Genomic DNA, 12,842 nt, shown 5'->3' with positions numbered 1-12,842 from the left:
CACCAGATGGGCATGGTGTGACCACACCCAAACAAGAATACGGTACAGGGCTGGATAGTAAGCAGTTATACATGTACTTACATTTTGCTTTACATATTTAGAAAAATCTATGCATTTAAAATTAGACGGCTCTGCCGTAGATAAAAGTAAATAAAGTCAGTTTTGGATTTAAACGGAAGAGTTAATTAGCCTTGGGTTAAGGCCATAAATACCCTTGGAGTTAGCGGATTGCGATCCGCTAAACTCGTACTTGTTCGAAGTATAGAACGAAAGGTCGGTGACCTAAATTACGCTCCCTCAAAGCGCAAAGCTACGGCAGCCCCGCTGCAACATATCTGCGCACGTGTGTGAGACGTATCAGAGGGTGAAACCCTCTCTGAATGCGGCAGCGCCGCTGGCCAGTTGACCGGTACTCTCCGGGAATGGCAGTTCATGAGTATGTAATTTGTGTTTGGCCTGCCGAAGAACTCGGCGGGCAACACGGGTGTGGTGATCTTTGTGGTCCGTTTAAGATGGCTCATCTTACGATACCATCGACGGCGTGGATACAGCGACGTTGTTTAAGGATGTGTCTTTCGACAACATGGACTCCCGGAGTCATTTGTCTCTGACAGAGACCCACGCTTCACTGTGAAGTTATGGTCGACAATCTTCAGGATGCTAGGCAACAAATGATACGTCAACAGCGGACTGTCCGCAGACCGATGGTCAAACTGAACGCGCAAAACACGTCGTTGGAGACGTTCTTTGCAGCGTTTGCACTGAAACCCGAAGCGCTGGAGCGCTATGTGGAGTTTGCTCTGACCAAAGCAGTGCATGAGTCAACCAGCTACGTGCCGTTCTACGTGATCGGGCTTGTTAATCCTCGCGTCCTGCTGACGCCGCCATCCTATGGCTCAGGGCTTGGTGAAGAAGGAATAGCCGAGCGGCTAGCCATGTCAGCCCCCTCACTGTGCGGAAAGAAGTCGATGACTTCAGGACTACCAGACTGAAGGTCCTAGGACACGTACGAGATGCGATGGCTGAAAGCAAAGAAATGCAGAAATAATATGCAGATGGAAGAAACAGAAGAAATTTGGTGAATTTTGAGGTCGGAAACCTGCTTTTATAAAACCCTATTCTTCCTATTCATGCAGTCGCTGCTGTCCGTCTACTGTTTATCGGACCTTTTAAGGTCGTGGCCAAGCGAGGCCTTGCTTATACGCTAAACCTTCTGGATAGGATGCGCATCCACCCGGTGTTTTATGCGGGCTTGCTTAAGCCGTACCGGGATCCGGCGCAAGTGAACGCGGAAACGTTGTCGCCGGGGCGATACCAATGATGCTCGGTCACCCAGAAGCTGAAACATCAACTGGTTCTGAGCACGGAGTGCAACGATTTCCGTTTTCAACGGCATGCCACCGTCGCATTAAGGGACGAATCTGTCTGCTCGACGGCTAGAAGCCGGTTCGACAGAGCGCGATAGCCTTAACGTGAGGCAGTCGGTGCACAAAGTTAGCCAAGCTCTCAAGGTCTTCCGCACAGCGGTATGTGACCTCGGCAAGATGCTCGGCAGAGTGCCGATGACGTCGGACTTTGTCCTCCAGAGCAAGAAGAGCTTCGCAAGTCACCGGACGGCGATCGACCAAGTCGTCATCTTCCACCGCCGACTCTTCTCGATGAGAACGGTAGCACGGGGAACGCCTTGTGGGTTGACGAAGCCGACAGGGTCTAACCCAATATCTTGTGAACTGGCAGGGATACCCAAACTCCGAGAACTCGTGGTAGTTTGAGGTGCCACTCAGGCACGACTGTCCAAAGCTTACGATCAGAAGGATCATGACGCTCCTTCTCGAAGGTAACCCGGGAAGCCGAAAGGCCATGAGCTGAGCTCAAGCTATGGCCTTGAGCAGCTGTGGTTGTAGACTCACCAGTATGAGAAACCGCGGGAGCGTGATGGATTATTCCATATGTCGCAGGGCGACAATACGGAGGAAGTCGGCGTTGCGCCTTGAGTTTGGCATGCTCAAATCGAAGGTGATGTTTTACGCGCACACTCACCTCCTTGTGGCTCCACTGTAAGGTAGACAATGAGATAAGTTTTTGGTGCCGCTGCACCCATCGCTCAAAGAGCTCTACATCATCTGCGGCGGTTTCGTCAGGGGCGACCAAAACAGGATTGTTCGCAGTGCGAATACAGGAGCGCATCCTCTTTGAGCTCGAAATCGAGCGTGGTACCTGTCCGTTGGGATTTATTGAGGCACCAAGAAGAGAGCACGGAGAGGTTTTTCGCTGGTTAAGCTCGGCTTGTGTAGTGACAGGGGCCCGGCTACGTAGACGCCAAACAATCGAGTGATCACGTCTTTCGCTTTAGCTGCGGTATCCGCCGAGCGGAATCCGTACTTTACACGAGGGTCTAGGACCGGACGTGGATTCGAGCGCATGAGAGCCGCCCTGTGGACAGCCTCCAACTGCTGCTCTTGGGCCTCGTTGAGTCGATCAATAATAATTCTACTTTCCCCGGAAGTCGAGAGGTCGGGAAATGGACACGGTGTCCGCAAGGTTAGAGCAAGGCTCAAGTCGCGCCGTTGGCACACCTAGCCCTCCTCTTCTTCCCATGCTGGCAAGGAGTATCCGACTCGTAGTCGACTTTTTCTAAATTATCGACAAGGAAATCAGTCGCTCTGGGCGGGCGCGGTGTGTGGCGCCCAGTTGCCGAGGGCTTGGGATGTGCTTCCCGTGAAGCCGCGGACGTACTGTCCGGATATGCACCCCGAGCCGAAGAAGAAGGGCTTTGCGCGCGGAACCAGCTAGGCTGGGTGTTATCCGTGCCATAGACACAGGGCTAATTTAGCGGAGAATGCTCAAGGATATTATTGAGAACGTAAGGGTGTCTCAGATCAGCGAGCCTCGTATGATGCGACAGTTAAATGTGAATTGTGGATATTCGCCATTCTGATAAGGTCTAGTGTAATGGGGTTACATGTACCCTTTTACGAAAAGTCAGATGGTGCGACCGCTCATAGTTGTAGATAACACAAGTTGGTATAATCACACAATGGTGTGGCTACACCGTAACATGAAGCCACTACGTGGCAGGACTACCAGTAGAAATGCATATTAATTAAGATTTACTATTAATCAAGAGAGCCTAAAGTTTTAGATATAGACGGATCTGCCGCAAATAAAACAGTTAATTACAGTTTCAATTTTGAACTGAAGAGCGTTTTTACCATGGTTCAGGTATTTTAACTACTTTGGAGGTAGTGAATTGCGATTCGCCGCACTCCTACTGGTTCTTGTATAGAACGTAAGGTCGGTGACCAAAGTTTAGCTTTCTCTAAGCAAAGTGCTGCGGTAGCCCGCTGCAACACCAACGTTACAGGACGTATCCTTGAGAGACAAAAATACCATATATACTGCCAGCGCCAACCAGAACCCGAAAGATGCTACGTATGCAAACAGGCATGTTAAACGACATGGCTTTAACACTTATTTTTGTTGAGTCACCAGCACATTACGTTTACCGGGTAGTATTTCTCTTCTCGTCTGGAGTGGCCATAGAGAGGCGTCGTACAGTATTCTGTATATATGTCGCTCATCGTGAGGGGCCCTTACACGTTGCTCTACCTTGGTATAACAAATTGCGATGCAAACCTGTAAGTGAGCGCTTCAATAGCAGCTTCTAAGTTTACGAACTCTATACTTCCCGGAGCTTTCAGCAACGCAACAAATGCGTCCGATCGGAACACTGAACAAGTCTTTTCGGCAATAATCGGCAATACTATCGTGACCTGACAAATACAGTGGGGTGACACGAAAGCGTACAAACTGCCACATTAAGTCAAACCTCATGTTGAAGATGTACATGGCAAAGAAAGGTAACAATTTTGTCATTTCTTGTGAGGGGTGAGGTGACGACGTCACTGTGTTCAGCGACAATTTTGTGCATAGATAATAACGGCTTGGAGCCAAGTAGGTTCACCACAAACTTTACAAGTGTTGTTTTCATAATATTGACCCCATGTCGCACATTATAGTTTGCTTTTGCTGCTTGAAGGCGGCAACATTCAAACGCGAGCATGATTCATGAACGTTGCCCCTTGTTAAAAGCAACCCACAACTATGCCGATGCCATACATGGCATGGATCATAAATGCAGACTCGAATGAGGTCATTCTTTTATAGTCTTGAAGGCCATCTCGTTTCGCCAGATCCTAACAGCGTTGATAAGTAAGGCGTCCGAAGTTAGATCACACCACGGCTGCATGATCTGAACATAACTGTACAAGTTATTCACTTCCTTAAGTCGAGTGCACCGACCAATCCGCAATGGTCTTTATCTTTGCGGGATCTGCCGGCCAACATGTCCTCCAATGAAATTTTTTTAGGCTCCAAAGACACTCTTATCTACATTAGAAAAATTCTTATCAAAGCGCATACACTTGAACACTGCTAGCGATCGTTTGATATGGCTGTCTACATCTGACTCCCCGTACTCTGCACGGAGGTATTAACTAGATCAATGGCACTGAAAAATGTGCAACCGATCGTGCTGATCTACAGCATCTTCTTTATCAGATAAGGGCTGTATCGATGTTACAGTTTTATTCAGCGTATTATGAGCATAAACATCGACCACCTGGGGATTTGGCTTAATTGACACCAGCTTACAGATGTACTTGACATAATACCAAAAAAACATACCTCTAGCATGTGTGTCGGCATGTTGAAAACAATGACCCCAGCACAATCGAATCGTCAGACAATTGCTACGAAGACGATGACTATAAATACATGGTGACAACCTTGATTTAAGCCTCTAAAGAAAGAAGATGCCTACAAGGGCAAAGATTACGTACACAAGGAGTATGATAGAGGGGAATTACAAAAAGACAGCAAAGGCTACAACCAAGTTTGTAACGGCACCGGTAATGACAGCTATCCTAAATATACTGTGACAACGGCAGCAAGAACTTTACTATTGGCAGCGACTATCAAAATCATGGCAAAAGATACGCTGGCAGATAGTTTAGCGAACACTCGGACTACTACTCCTTGTTACAAAATTGACTAGTAAAGCTATGACCATCGAAGATCCGATGACAACTACTACAACCACCGTCGCTACAGTGACTTTAAATATGAATATCCTGGTTGCAATGTGTCCGTATCAGGTATCCTAGTTACGACGTGTATAAGTATTTTAATTGCGGCAACTACAAATGCCCAGAAGTCATCAACAACAGATCTGCAGCCTGCCGTGATTCTTGTGAGTAGGGAAAGAAGATCTGCTGTTATGACAATGAGATCAACCAACAGCAGCAATATGGAAACAACAAAGAGGCGTCAAGCTCAGTGTTGTCAAATGAGACCAAACCACCGACTAGTCAACGAACAAGTGTTAGAAAATTCATCATATCCCACACCCTGCACCAAAGGTTTTGTAGCTTTATGGCTGCGCCAGGAGCGCTTTTGCTTTCTAGTAGAGTTGGGCTCACGAATTACAAAGTTCGACCGGGAAAGAAGGGCGTGCGTTTTAGAGCCCCCAACTTTCGGTCGACCTTTGAAAATCGCGTCTAAGCCACGCCATACCTAGGATGAGATCAGATCTTGAGGTTGGTTCACAAACAAAAAGTCTTTCAGGCTTCGAATGCCTCAAATTTCATGGTAAAGCTCAAAAGAACCTTTGACGCTTTAACTACAAAAGGCGCACAGATATCTATTGATTTTGACATTTCGCATCATGCGTGACAGCGACATCTAACAGGACTACGGTTCCGCAAGGCCTGGATGACTGACAGCGAAAACCGACAAACTTCAGCTCTGAGTCCCACCTCTGTAGATAGAGCCGTGGCTGGGTTTTACCTCCATGAGATATGATAGAGTCCATTTCCTTAAACTATGTGACTGCTACTTCACTTTTATTTGTGCTGAATTGCGCGGACATTTTCTGAAATTGTGATTATTCTAATAGGGCTATTACTCTGTCGAGTCACATGAAGGATAACCATTGCATTATTTTTTGTCAACCTGCACAAAAATGTTGTCAAGACCAACAGCTCGGGCTGGAGTCATTCGTCTAGTCCTGACGCCGGTCACTCATGCTCCGGTGCAGCGAAATTATTTGCATCCAGGCAGCGCGCTCTACATACTGAAACAACAGCGTACATCTTTTATTCGCCTAGCTTCGGATGTAGCAGCCCCGGCCATCTCCTCTAAGGCAACGGAAGTGACATCCACCCCTACCGTAGCTTCTGACACCGCAATACACAAATTGAGCATCTCCAAGCGCCGAAAGAGTAAAAAAAATAAAAAGAAAGTGGCAATTGCTGCATCTACTACGGTTGATAAAATAGCAGATTGTGCTGAAGACAAAACGGCCAAAGTTGCTGCTGATGTCGTGGCAAAAAACGCGACAAGCTCAAAAGTACCTGTGCCAAAAAAAAAGGTAAAGACAGTGCTGCGAAAGCCAATGACGCAAAAGGAGGTCGAAGAAAAGATGCTGGCAAGAGTTCTAAACGAAGACACCAAGGCGACTGCAAGTGTTGTTCCGACGCAGAGCTCAAAGAAAAACAAGCAAAGCGACATTTCGACAGATCAAACTACGTCCGAGACTGCAGTTTTGGTAACGAAAGAATCGATTTCGCCGAAGAACTTGAAAACAGAAACGATTACGATGACCTTGCAAAAAATTGCTGCATTGCAAAAGACGCTACCCAGCGAGTCAGAGATTGCGGCTCTGATTACCAAGCTTCGTCGGAATTCATTCGAAAACGCACACAAACTGTTTGACTTATACCGCAACTTTGGTAACCCGTACCTAGACGAGAGTTTTTTGACACCTGGGGTTCTCGCTTGCTGTGAAGCAAAGAAACCAGCAGAAGGTATTCATATTGTTCGAGATATGCTTGACCAAGGACGAAAAGTAGACAACTCCACGTTGCGTACGCTTTTTGATGCGTGCGATGAAGCATCGGCCGCAAAAGAAGTGATTGAGCTGTGGGATTTAATGGACAAGGCGGGCATGAAGTTGGAGTTGGCCGATTACAACCGGTTTCTTACTATATGTTACCGCCAAGAGTATCTTGATGGTGCTGTCAAGGTACTCAAGCAACTCCGTCTCTTACGCTCAGTTTCAGTACATACATACATGCATTGGCTTCTGCGTGCTTCGATTGTCTGGCGCTCAGATGCATTTTTTGATATTTTGATGGAGATGCGACTGTCCGAAGTAGAGCCAGAGATCATGTCGCTCACTTCGCTAGAGTCCGGGCGTAAAGATCGTGCATTAACGGTAATGGAAGGAGTTCGTGCTGTCGGATTGGACCCTTGCTTTGCGATGGCGTCTGTCTTTTCGTCAATGCAAGCGTCGGTGTACCAAAATGGACCTAGCTACCAGGCTCTCACAAAGCAAGATATCAAAGATGCACGCGAGAAATTTGGCGATTTAACGCCTATTGAGCTGGATTGGCCTGTGACTCCGACGCCGCAAGTTCTAGAGACGCAAGCAGCAGGCCTGCTGCTTGAACGAGAAACTTTTCGTAGATTAAAGCGACAGCAAGTGAATCATATTGACAAGCTGTTGGAGATGCTTCCAATCACCACCAATATGACCATCAATTTACGCAAGCAACTGTTGCGCATGTCATTGCTTGTCAATACGCATCGTGTTCGTCGAGACGAGACCAAAATCTGCAAGGAATATGACAGTGGTCGCAGTCTGATTGAGCTATCGACGGCTCACAATTATCCTCCAGTGTCGCTCATGCGAGTTATTCTTCGCGCCAAAGGAAAAAGTCAGCTTGAGATCAAGGTAATTTTTGATCATTCAGCGACCAGTCGTGATATCAGACGATGACAAACTCTTACTAACGACTGATGTGCATTTGCAGAACGCTCTGGCAAAACCAAATTTGATACTTTCAAAGCGTGACCAGCGCGAACTGCGCAAAGCTTCTGACTACGACAGCATTCACAAAAGTGATCCACTTATTGAGGCTCCTCAGTACAGTACTGTCTCGTTGGAACGGGCTATTGAACACTTTTTAAAGGCCAAGGGAATCCGACTGAAGTGTGTTGCTACCTCAACCATTATCATTCTTATAATCTAATTGTATTGTTTGTGTTATACGCAGAACTCAAGCCGAACTAAGTGCCGACCAGCATGGAACCCACGGCCGAGCCGTCATGTCCCCAGATATTTTATTACTGGATCCCGTGATTATTAACGGAGTTCCGATTCGGTGGATTGATGCCAAGAATTATTATGGTGCTCACATTGTAAGTAAGAGACTCATCTCAACACAGGTGTCAAATTACGTCAAAGAGTGGGGTCCAGGAGCCATTGTTTTTGGTATGGGGTACAGCGATATGTTCTCCCTACCGGGTGTGATCTGCCTCGACACAACACCATTTCCGAGTACACGCAAAGAAGCTGCTAAACTTCGCGTGAAGTCGTTCCTATACTCATGTTTAAATGCCTTTCGCTGGAAAAAGCATTTGGGAAGCGACCTGACGCAAGAGCATCGTCAAGCCAAGACGCTAGAATCAAGCCCGACTCAATCTTCGTAAATACCGGTAGAATGAATTTAGAATAATTTTTCTTGGATGGTCAGTGTTCCTAGTATCTTCTGGATCTGGTATTGCACGAAATGGTCGCTCCCCGTAGGTGGCATTACCTGGTAGAATGCTTACGAGACCCTCCACGCAGTGACTTTGCCTTTGTACCACACCAATACATATCGGCTTCTTCGGAGCTTCTAGATGCTACTAATCACTCGCCAAGTGACGAGAGTACTCCAATAAACTCGCGGTCCGTCCCTTTTCATCCTACTTTAATTTGGTATATGCTGAGTCTATCTATCTTGTAGACTCAAGTATCGTCAAAAGCGGGTGGCAGGCCAGTATAACTCGTTTTTCAAGCTTCACATTGCAGCCATGGGTGTTGCAGGCGTGTCCTGTACTTGGCTAACGCTGTTTCCTATTGCTCCTGGACAACTTTACAACATGCAGGTGGACGTCTTTCGAGCCAGACATGAGCACGCCAGCTTTTTCTTTCGTTCTTGCTTGTATTTAGGAACAATACTCGGAGCTGCAGCTGCTGGATATTGTGGAGATCGATTAGGACGCGCCGGCACTTTAGAGTTGTCAGCCATCCCGCTCACTGTAGGCTGGGTATTGGTTGGAGTTGCATATGGAGAGCTTACAGTACTTTTCGGACGTTATTTACTTGGTGCAGCGGCTGGAATCATCTATGTGATTGTACCAGTCTATCTGGCCGAGATCAGCGCTGAACATAGTCGTGGACGAGTGATTTGTGCACAGAGGCTCGTGTCAGGCGTTGGAGGAATTTGCTACTTGTTGCTTGGAGCGTTATTCATGTACTTAAGTCAACATTATATTGGCTTTAACCTGACTGAATGGAAGGTTTTGGCATTGTCTGGCATTGCTCCTGCCTTGCTGTTGCTACTACTTGCACAAAAGCTGCCAGATTCACCTACGTGGCTCATTGCTCGCCACGACGACCGGAAATCTGCTTTCAAAGTGCTATATAAATTGTTTAACCGTAACGAACGCATCGCTGAGGACAAGACAAATGCAATTATCCACGCAAAAATACAAGCAGCGATGGAACGACGTCACCACGGCGCATTTTTTCGCCCCGTTCTTCTGTGCGCTATCCTCTTTACATTACGTGCTGTGAGTGCGTTTTTGCTAAAACCAGCGATTACATCAACGCTTGCACAAGCTAGCAGTCGAGGGGTTGGAGGAACACGAACAAACGTTTCCTTTGTCTTAACAATTTTCGGTGTAGCCATTGATGGCGCCGAAGAAGAACTGATTACTGTCACAACGGTGGCCGCGATTGCTGCTGTCATGGGTGTTGTAGCGTGCTACTACCTTGTGGATACTAGAGGAAGACCTGTAACCACACAATGTGGCTGCTACTTAGTGGCACTCGCCTGTGTGTTTCTAATTATTTCTCTAGACCGAAAGGCGAACCAAAAGGAAAACAACCGAGTCGCGCTGAGAGACTTTGGTTGGGCATCTATGTTGTTGATAAATGCCGGGCATCAGCTTGGTTTGGGCGTGGTGCCCGTAATTATTGTCAGTGAATTATTCGCCGTTAAGCAGCGTATGGGCGCTGTAAGTCTTATGGTGATTTGGGAGGCCATTGTTAATATCGTTCTCGCTCATGCTGTTCCGGTGCTTCGCGAATTGATGTCAACATCAGTAGACGTGGCAGGTATTTGCGTCAGTATTATCCTAGCGTGTAACATTACTGGCGCCGTCTTGTCGTGGTGGTACATTCCTGAGACTAGCCGGCGCAGTCTCCAGGACATTGAAGCCATTTTATGCGGATGGCAACCTGCTACGCCTCGCCGCACTACGTCTTCACACGTACGGCTCGAGTATGGCAGCAATGAATAATACAATAGATCGTTAAAGTTTGTTTTTGATATAAATAGGGACTTATGACATTTAGCTAAGCTATTCGGTGCTCTTCAAACGAAGGGCTTGACGTGGTGGATGACGACGTCTCAAGATCAGCACCTTCGTCGTGTTGTTCATCGTCGGCTATATCCGTTAGTCTATCCATTACTTCATCGTACGAGCGACACCACCAGGACTTGGTGCGATATTTGATGCGCCCATAACAGCCGAGACTGCGCGCATCGTCGTGAAAAACGTGCATATGAACATGATCAATGCTGTTAAAAGGTGGCACATGAAACGAGTAACGCACTGGATTCTTGTATGTATCGTCAAGCTCTTCAAGTTTTAAGTCCATTTGCTCGTCAAACGCTCCAGGTTCTGTAATCTTGATCATGACAGCTTTGGCCACACGGTACATGCGCACGAGAAGCTCACGATGTCTGGTAGCTAGCCGATTAACGTTCTGAATGTGTGCGCGCGGCACAATGAGGACATGACTTGCCATAATTGGTCGCAAAGGGCGAAAGACAACCACTTTCTCATCCTCGTACAAGAAAAGCTCGGCGCGTGCCCGCACGATCTCGCAAAAGCGACAGCTGCACACTTGTCCATCGCGGTGATATCGCACGCCTTTATAGACACTGACATTTAATCGTGGTGGGGGTAATATCCCGCTTATTCGCGCTAGGAGGGAAGTGTTACGGTGCATGTTTGCTCAGTGTTGGCCAGAGCGACAAATGTACCGGAAGTTCGTCTGGTCTTGATGGCTGAGCTGGGCGGAACCTGAGAGGGGGCCAGCATAATCAGAACATAATTGGAACAAGCTTAGAAATAGTCTTCCATAATCATTGCGCAGTCTAATATGACATAGGATGTCTGTCATCCTATTAGTGCAAAAGATGACAAATCATACCCAAAGTGAATGTGTATATTAATCGTTTTCGTATAGCAACAACACCTCGTTAACGACTTGACGGGGTTTAAGTATAATACCAGGGACAGCTCAAACCTTTGTCTTTGCATATTTCGTCGTTTGTATTTCGGTCGCAACCAATTCCGGAGAAGTCATTGACGGGCAAACGTATGTGCACTGCCACCACATTCTGTTCGAATTCTCGGGCATACGTAAATGTGCATAATACGCAATTTAGAAAAAGCAAAATGTTCGGAAAATCTTGCGACATACGCAAAATCAAGAAGGAGCGTGTCACCACAACTTTTAAAATCTTCTGATTCTCTGGATGTGATTTATGTGGCTATAAGACCAATGCTAGTTCAGCACGTTGTAGCCATCGTGTGAGTATGCTACTACAATAAGTAGGCATGTACTTTTGATACTACAACATCGGGTTGAGGTATCTATTTACGCATGTCTATGCTGATTGTTTGGGTTTGTCTCAGGCTGAGATCGGAAGTTAAAATTGAGTCGTTCATCACATCGCAATGCTAATGCACTGAAATGGTTGTTGGACACAAAAAGCCTTGGCAGCTGTACCAGTAGCTGAAGTTGTAAGCGACGTTAATACAAAAGAGAAAATGCGATGGAAGGGGACAAGAAAAATGATCGGCGGTGGATGGAAATCATAGAAGTTCACGTTCACGTATCGATGTTCCTATCAAGTTGCGCCGAAGGGTTGTGCCTATAGAGCTTTGGATAGATGAACAGCAAGGTCGCCTTACTTATCATAATTCCCATTTGCATCTCAGGTCAGCCTGTAAATTTTAAGATGACATGTGTTTGATATGTACCGACTTTATAAAACCAGTTTGTGTTATTTTTTGCGGCTACTGTATTCCTTTACATCTAAGTCGCTTATTTATGTGCAGAGAATATGAAAAGCAGGAAAACAGTACATGTGTCAATGTGTTGAGGATACTATGTTACCAGGATTTTGTGACTGGTCAGACTGTAGGGTTGCAGCTTTTTTAGCACAAGATCTTTCGATACCCAATAAGTTTTCAGCAACAGGCCATTTTGAATCTCTACTCATTGTTCACTTCTCGAAGATTCTCCTGCATTCAAAAGTTGCCAAAAACCTTACAGAGCACTCACAAGCAAGCAATGCCATGGGCACTTATATCAGCGAAATAATAAGAAAGCTGGAGCGTGCCTTGGGATTGCTTTGCACTGTGCATAGAGAGAGCTTTGACTCAACACAAAATTTCGCTTTTTCCGGAGCAGCACCGAGAGAGTCTAACGCTATTAAGTTCACTTTTATTGAAGAGTTAAGATTTCATTCTACCCAAACCAGTATTCGATTGTAATGGTTTAGTACATCAAGTAATAAATTATCTATATCGCTAGACATAATGCTAAGACCTCGCGTGCCCCATGGACCAGAGTTTCATCATCGCCATTGGTATCCATACTTTGGCACCGCTGAGCTGTGCATAATTGCACAAAAGTTGAGTATGAGCTTTGC

General features: G+C 46.4%; 2 protein-coding genes across 2 annotated transcripts; one reads left to right on the top strand and one right to left on the bottom strand.

Moving 5' to 3' along the window:
• Nucleotides 1–6,022: 6,022 nt before the first annotated feature.
• On the top strand, nt 6,023–10,413 carry PHALS_12620 (major facilitator superfamily; the record flags this gene model as incomplete). Its single annotated transcript, XM_024728209.1, has 5 exons — nt 6,023–7,795; nt 7,875–8,053; nt 8,118–8,549; nt 8,651–8,794; nt 8,853–10,413. 5 exons carry the CDS (start codon nt 6,023–6,025, stop codon nt 10,411–10,413), a joined length of 4,089 nt encoding a protein of 1,362 aa, XP_024578709.1.
• Nucleotides 10,414–10,468: 55 nt separating this feature from the next.
• On the bottom strand, nt 10,469–11,128 carry PHALS_12619 (histidine triad nucleotide-binding protein 3; the record flags this gene model as incomplete). The annotated part of the gene is made up of 1 exon (XM_024728208.1): nt 10,469–11,128. The coding sequence occupies one exon, from the start codon at nt 11,126–11,128 to the stop codon at nt 10,469–10,471; it is 660 nt and encodes a 219-aa protein (XP_024578708.1).
• Between the last annotated feature and the right edge of the window lie 1,714 nt (nt 11,129–12,842).

The sequence above is a fragment of the Plasmopara halstedii genome (assembly GCF_900000015.1).
Source record: "Plasmopara halstedii genome assembly, contig: Scaffold_614, whole genome shotgun sequence".
Taxonomy (NCBI): Eukaryota; Oomycota; class Peronosporomycetes; order Peronosporales; family Peronosporaceae; genus Plasmopara; species Plasmopara halstedii.
The sequence above is the reverse complement of the archived record's forward strand: the minus strand, read 5'-3'. Positions and strand labels throughout refer to the sequence as shown.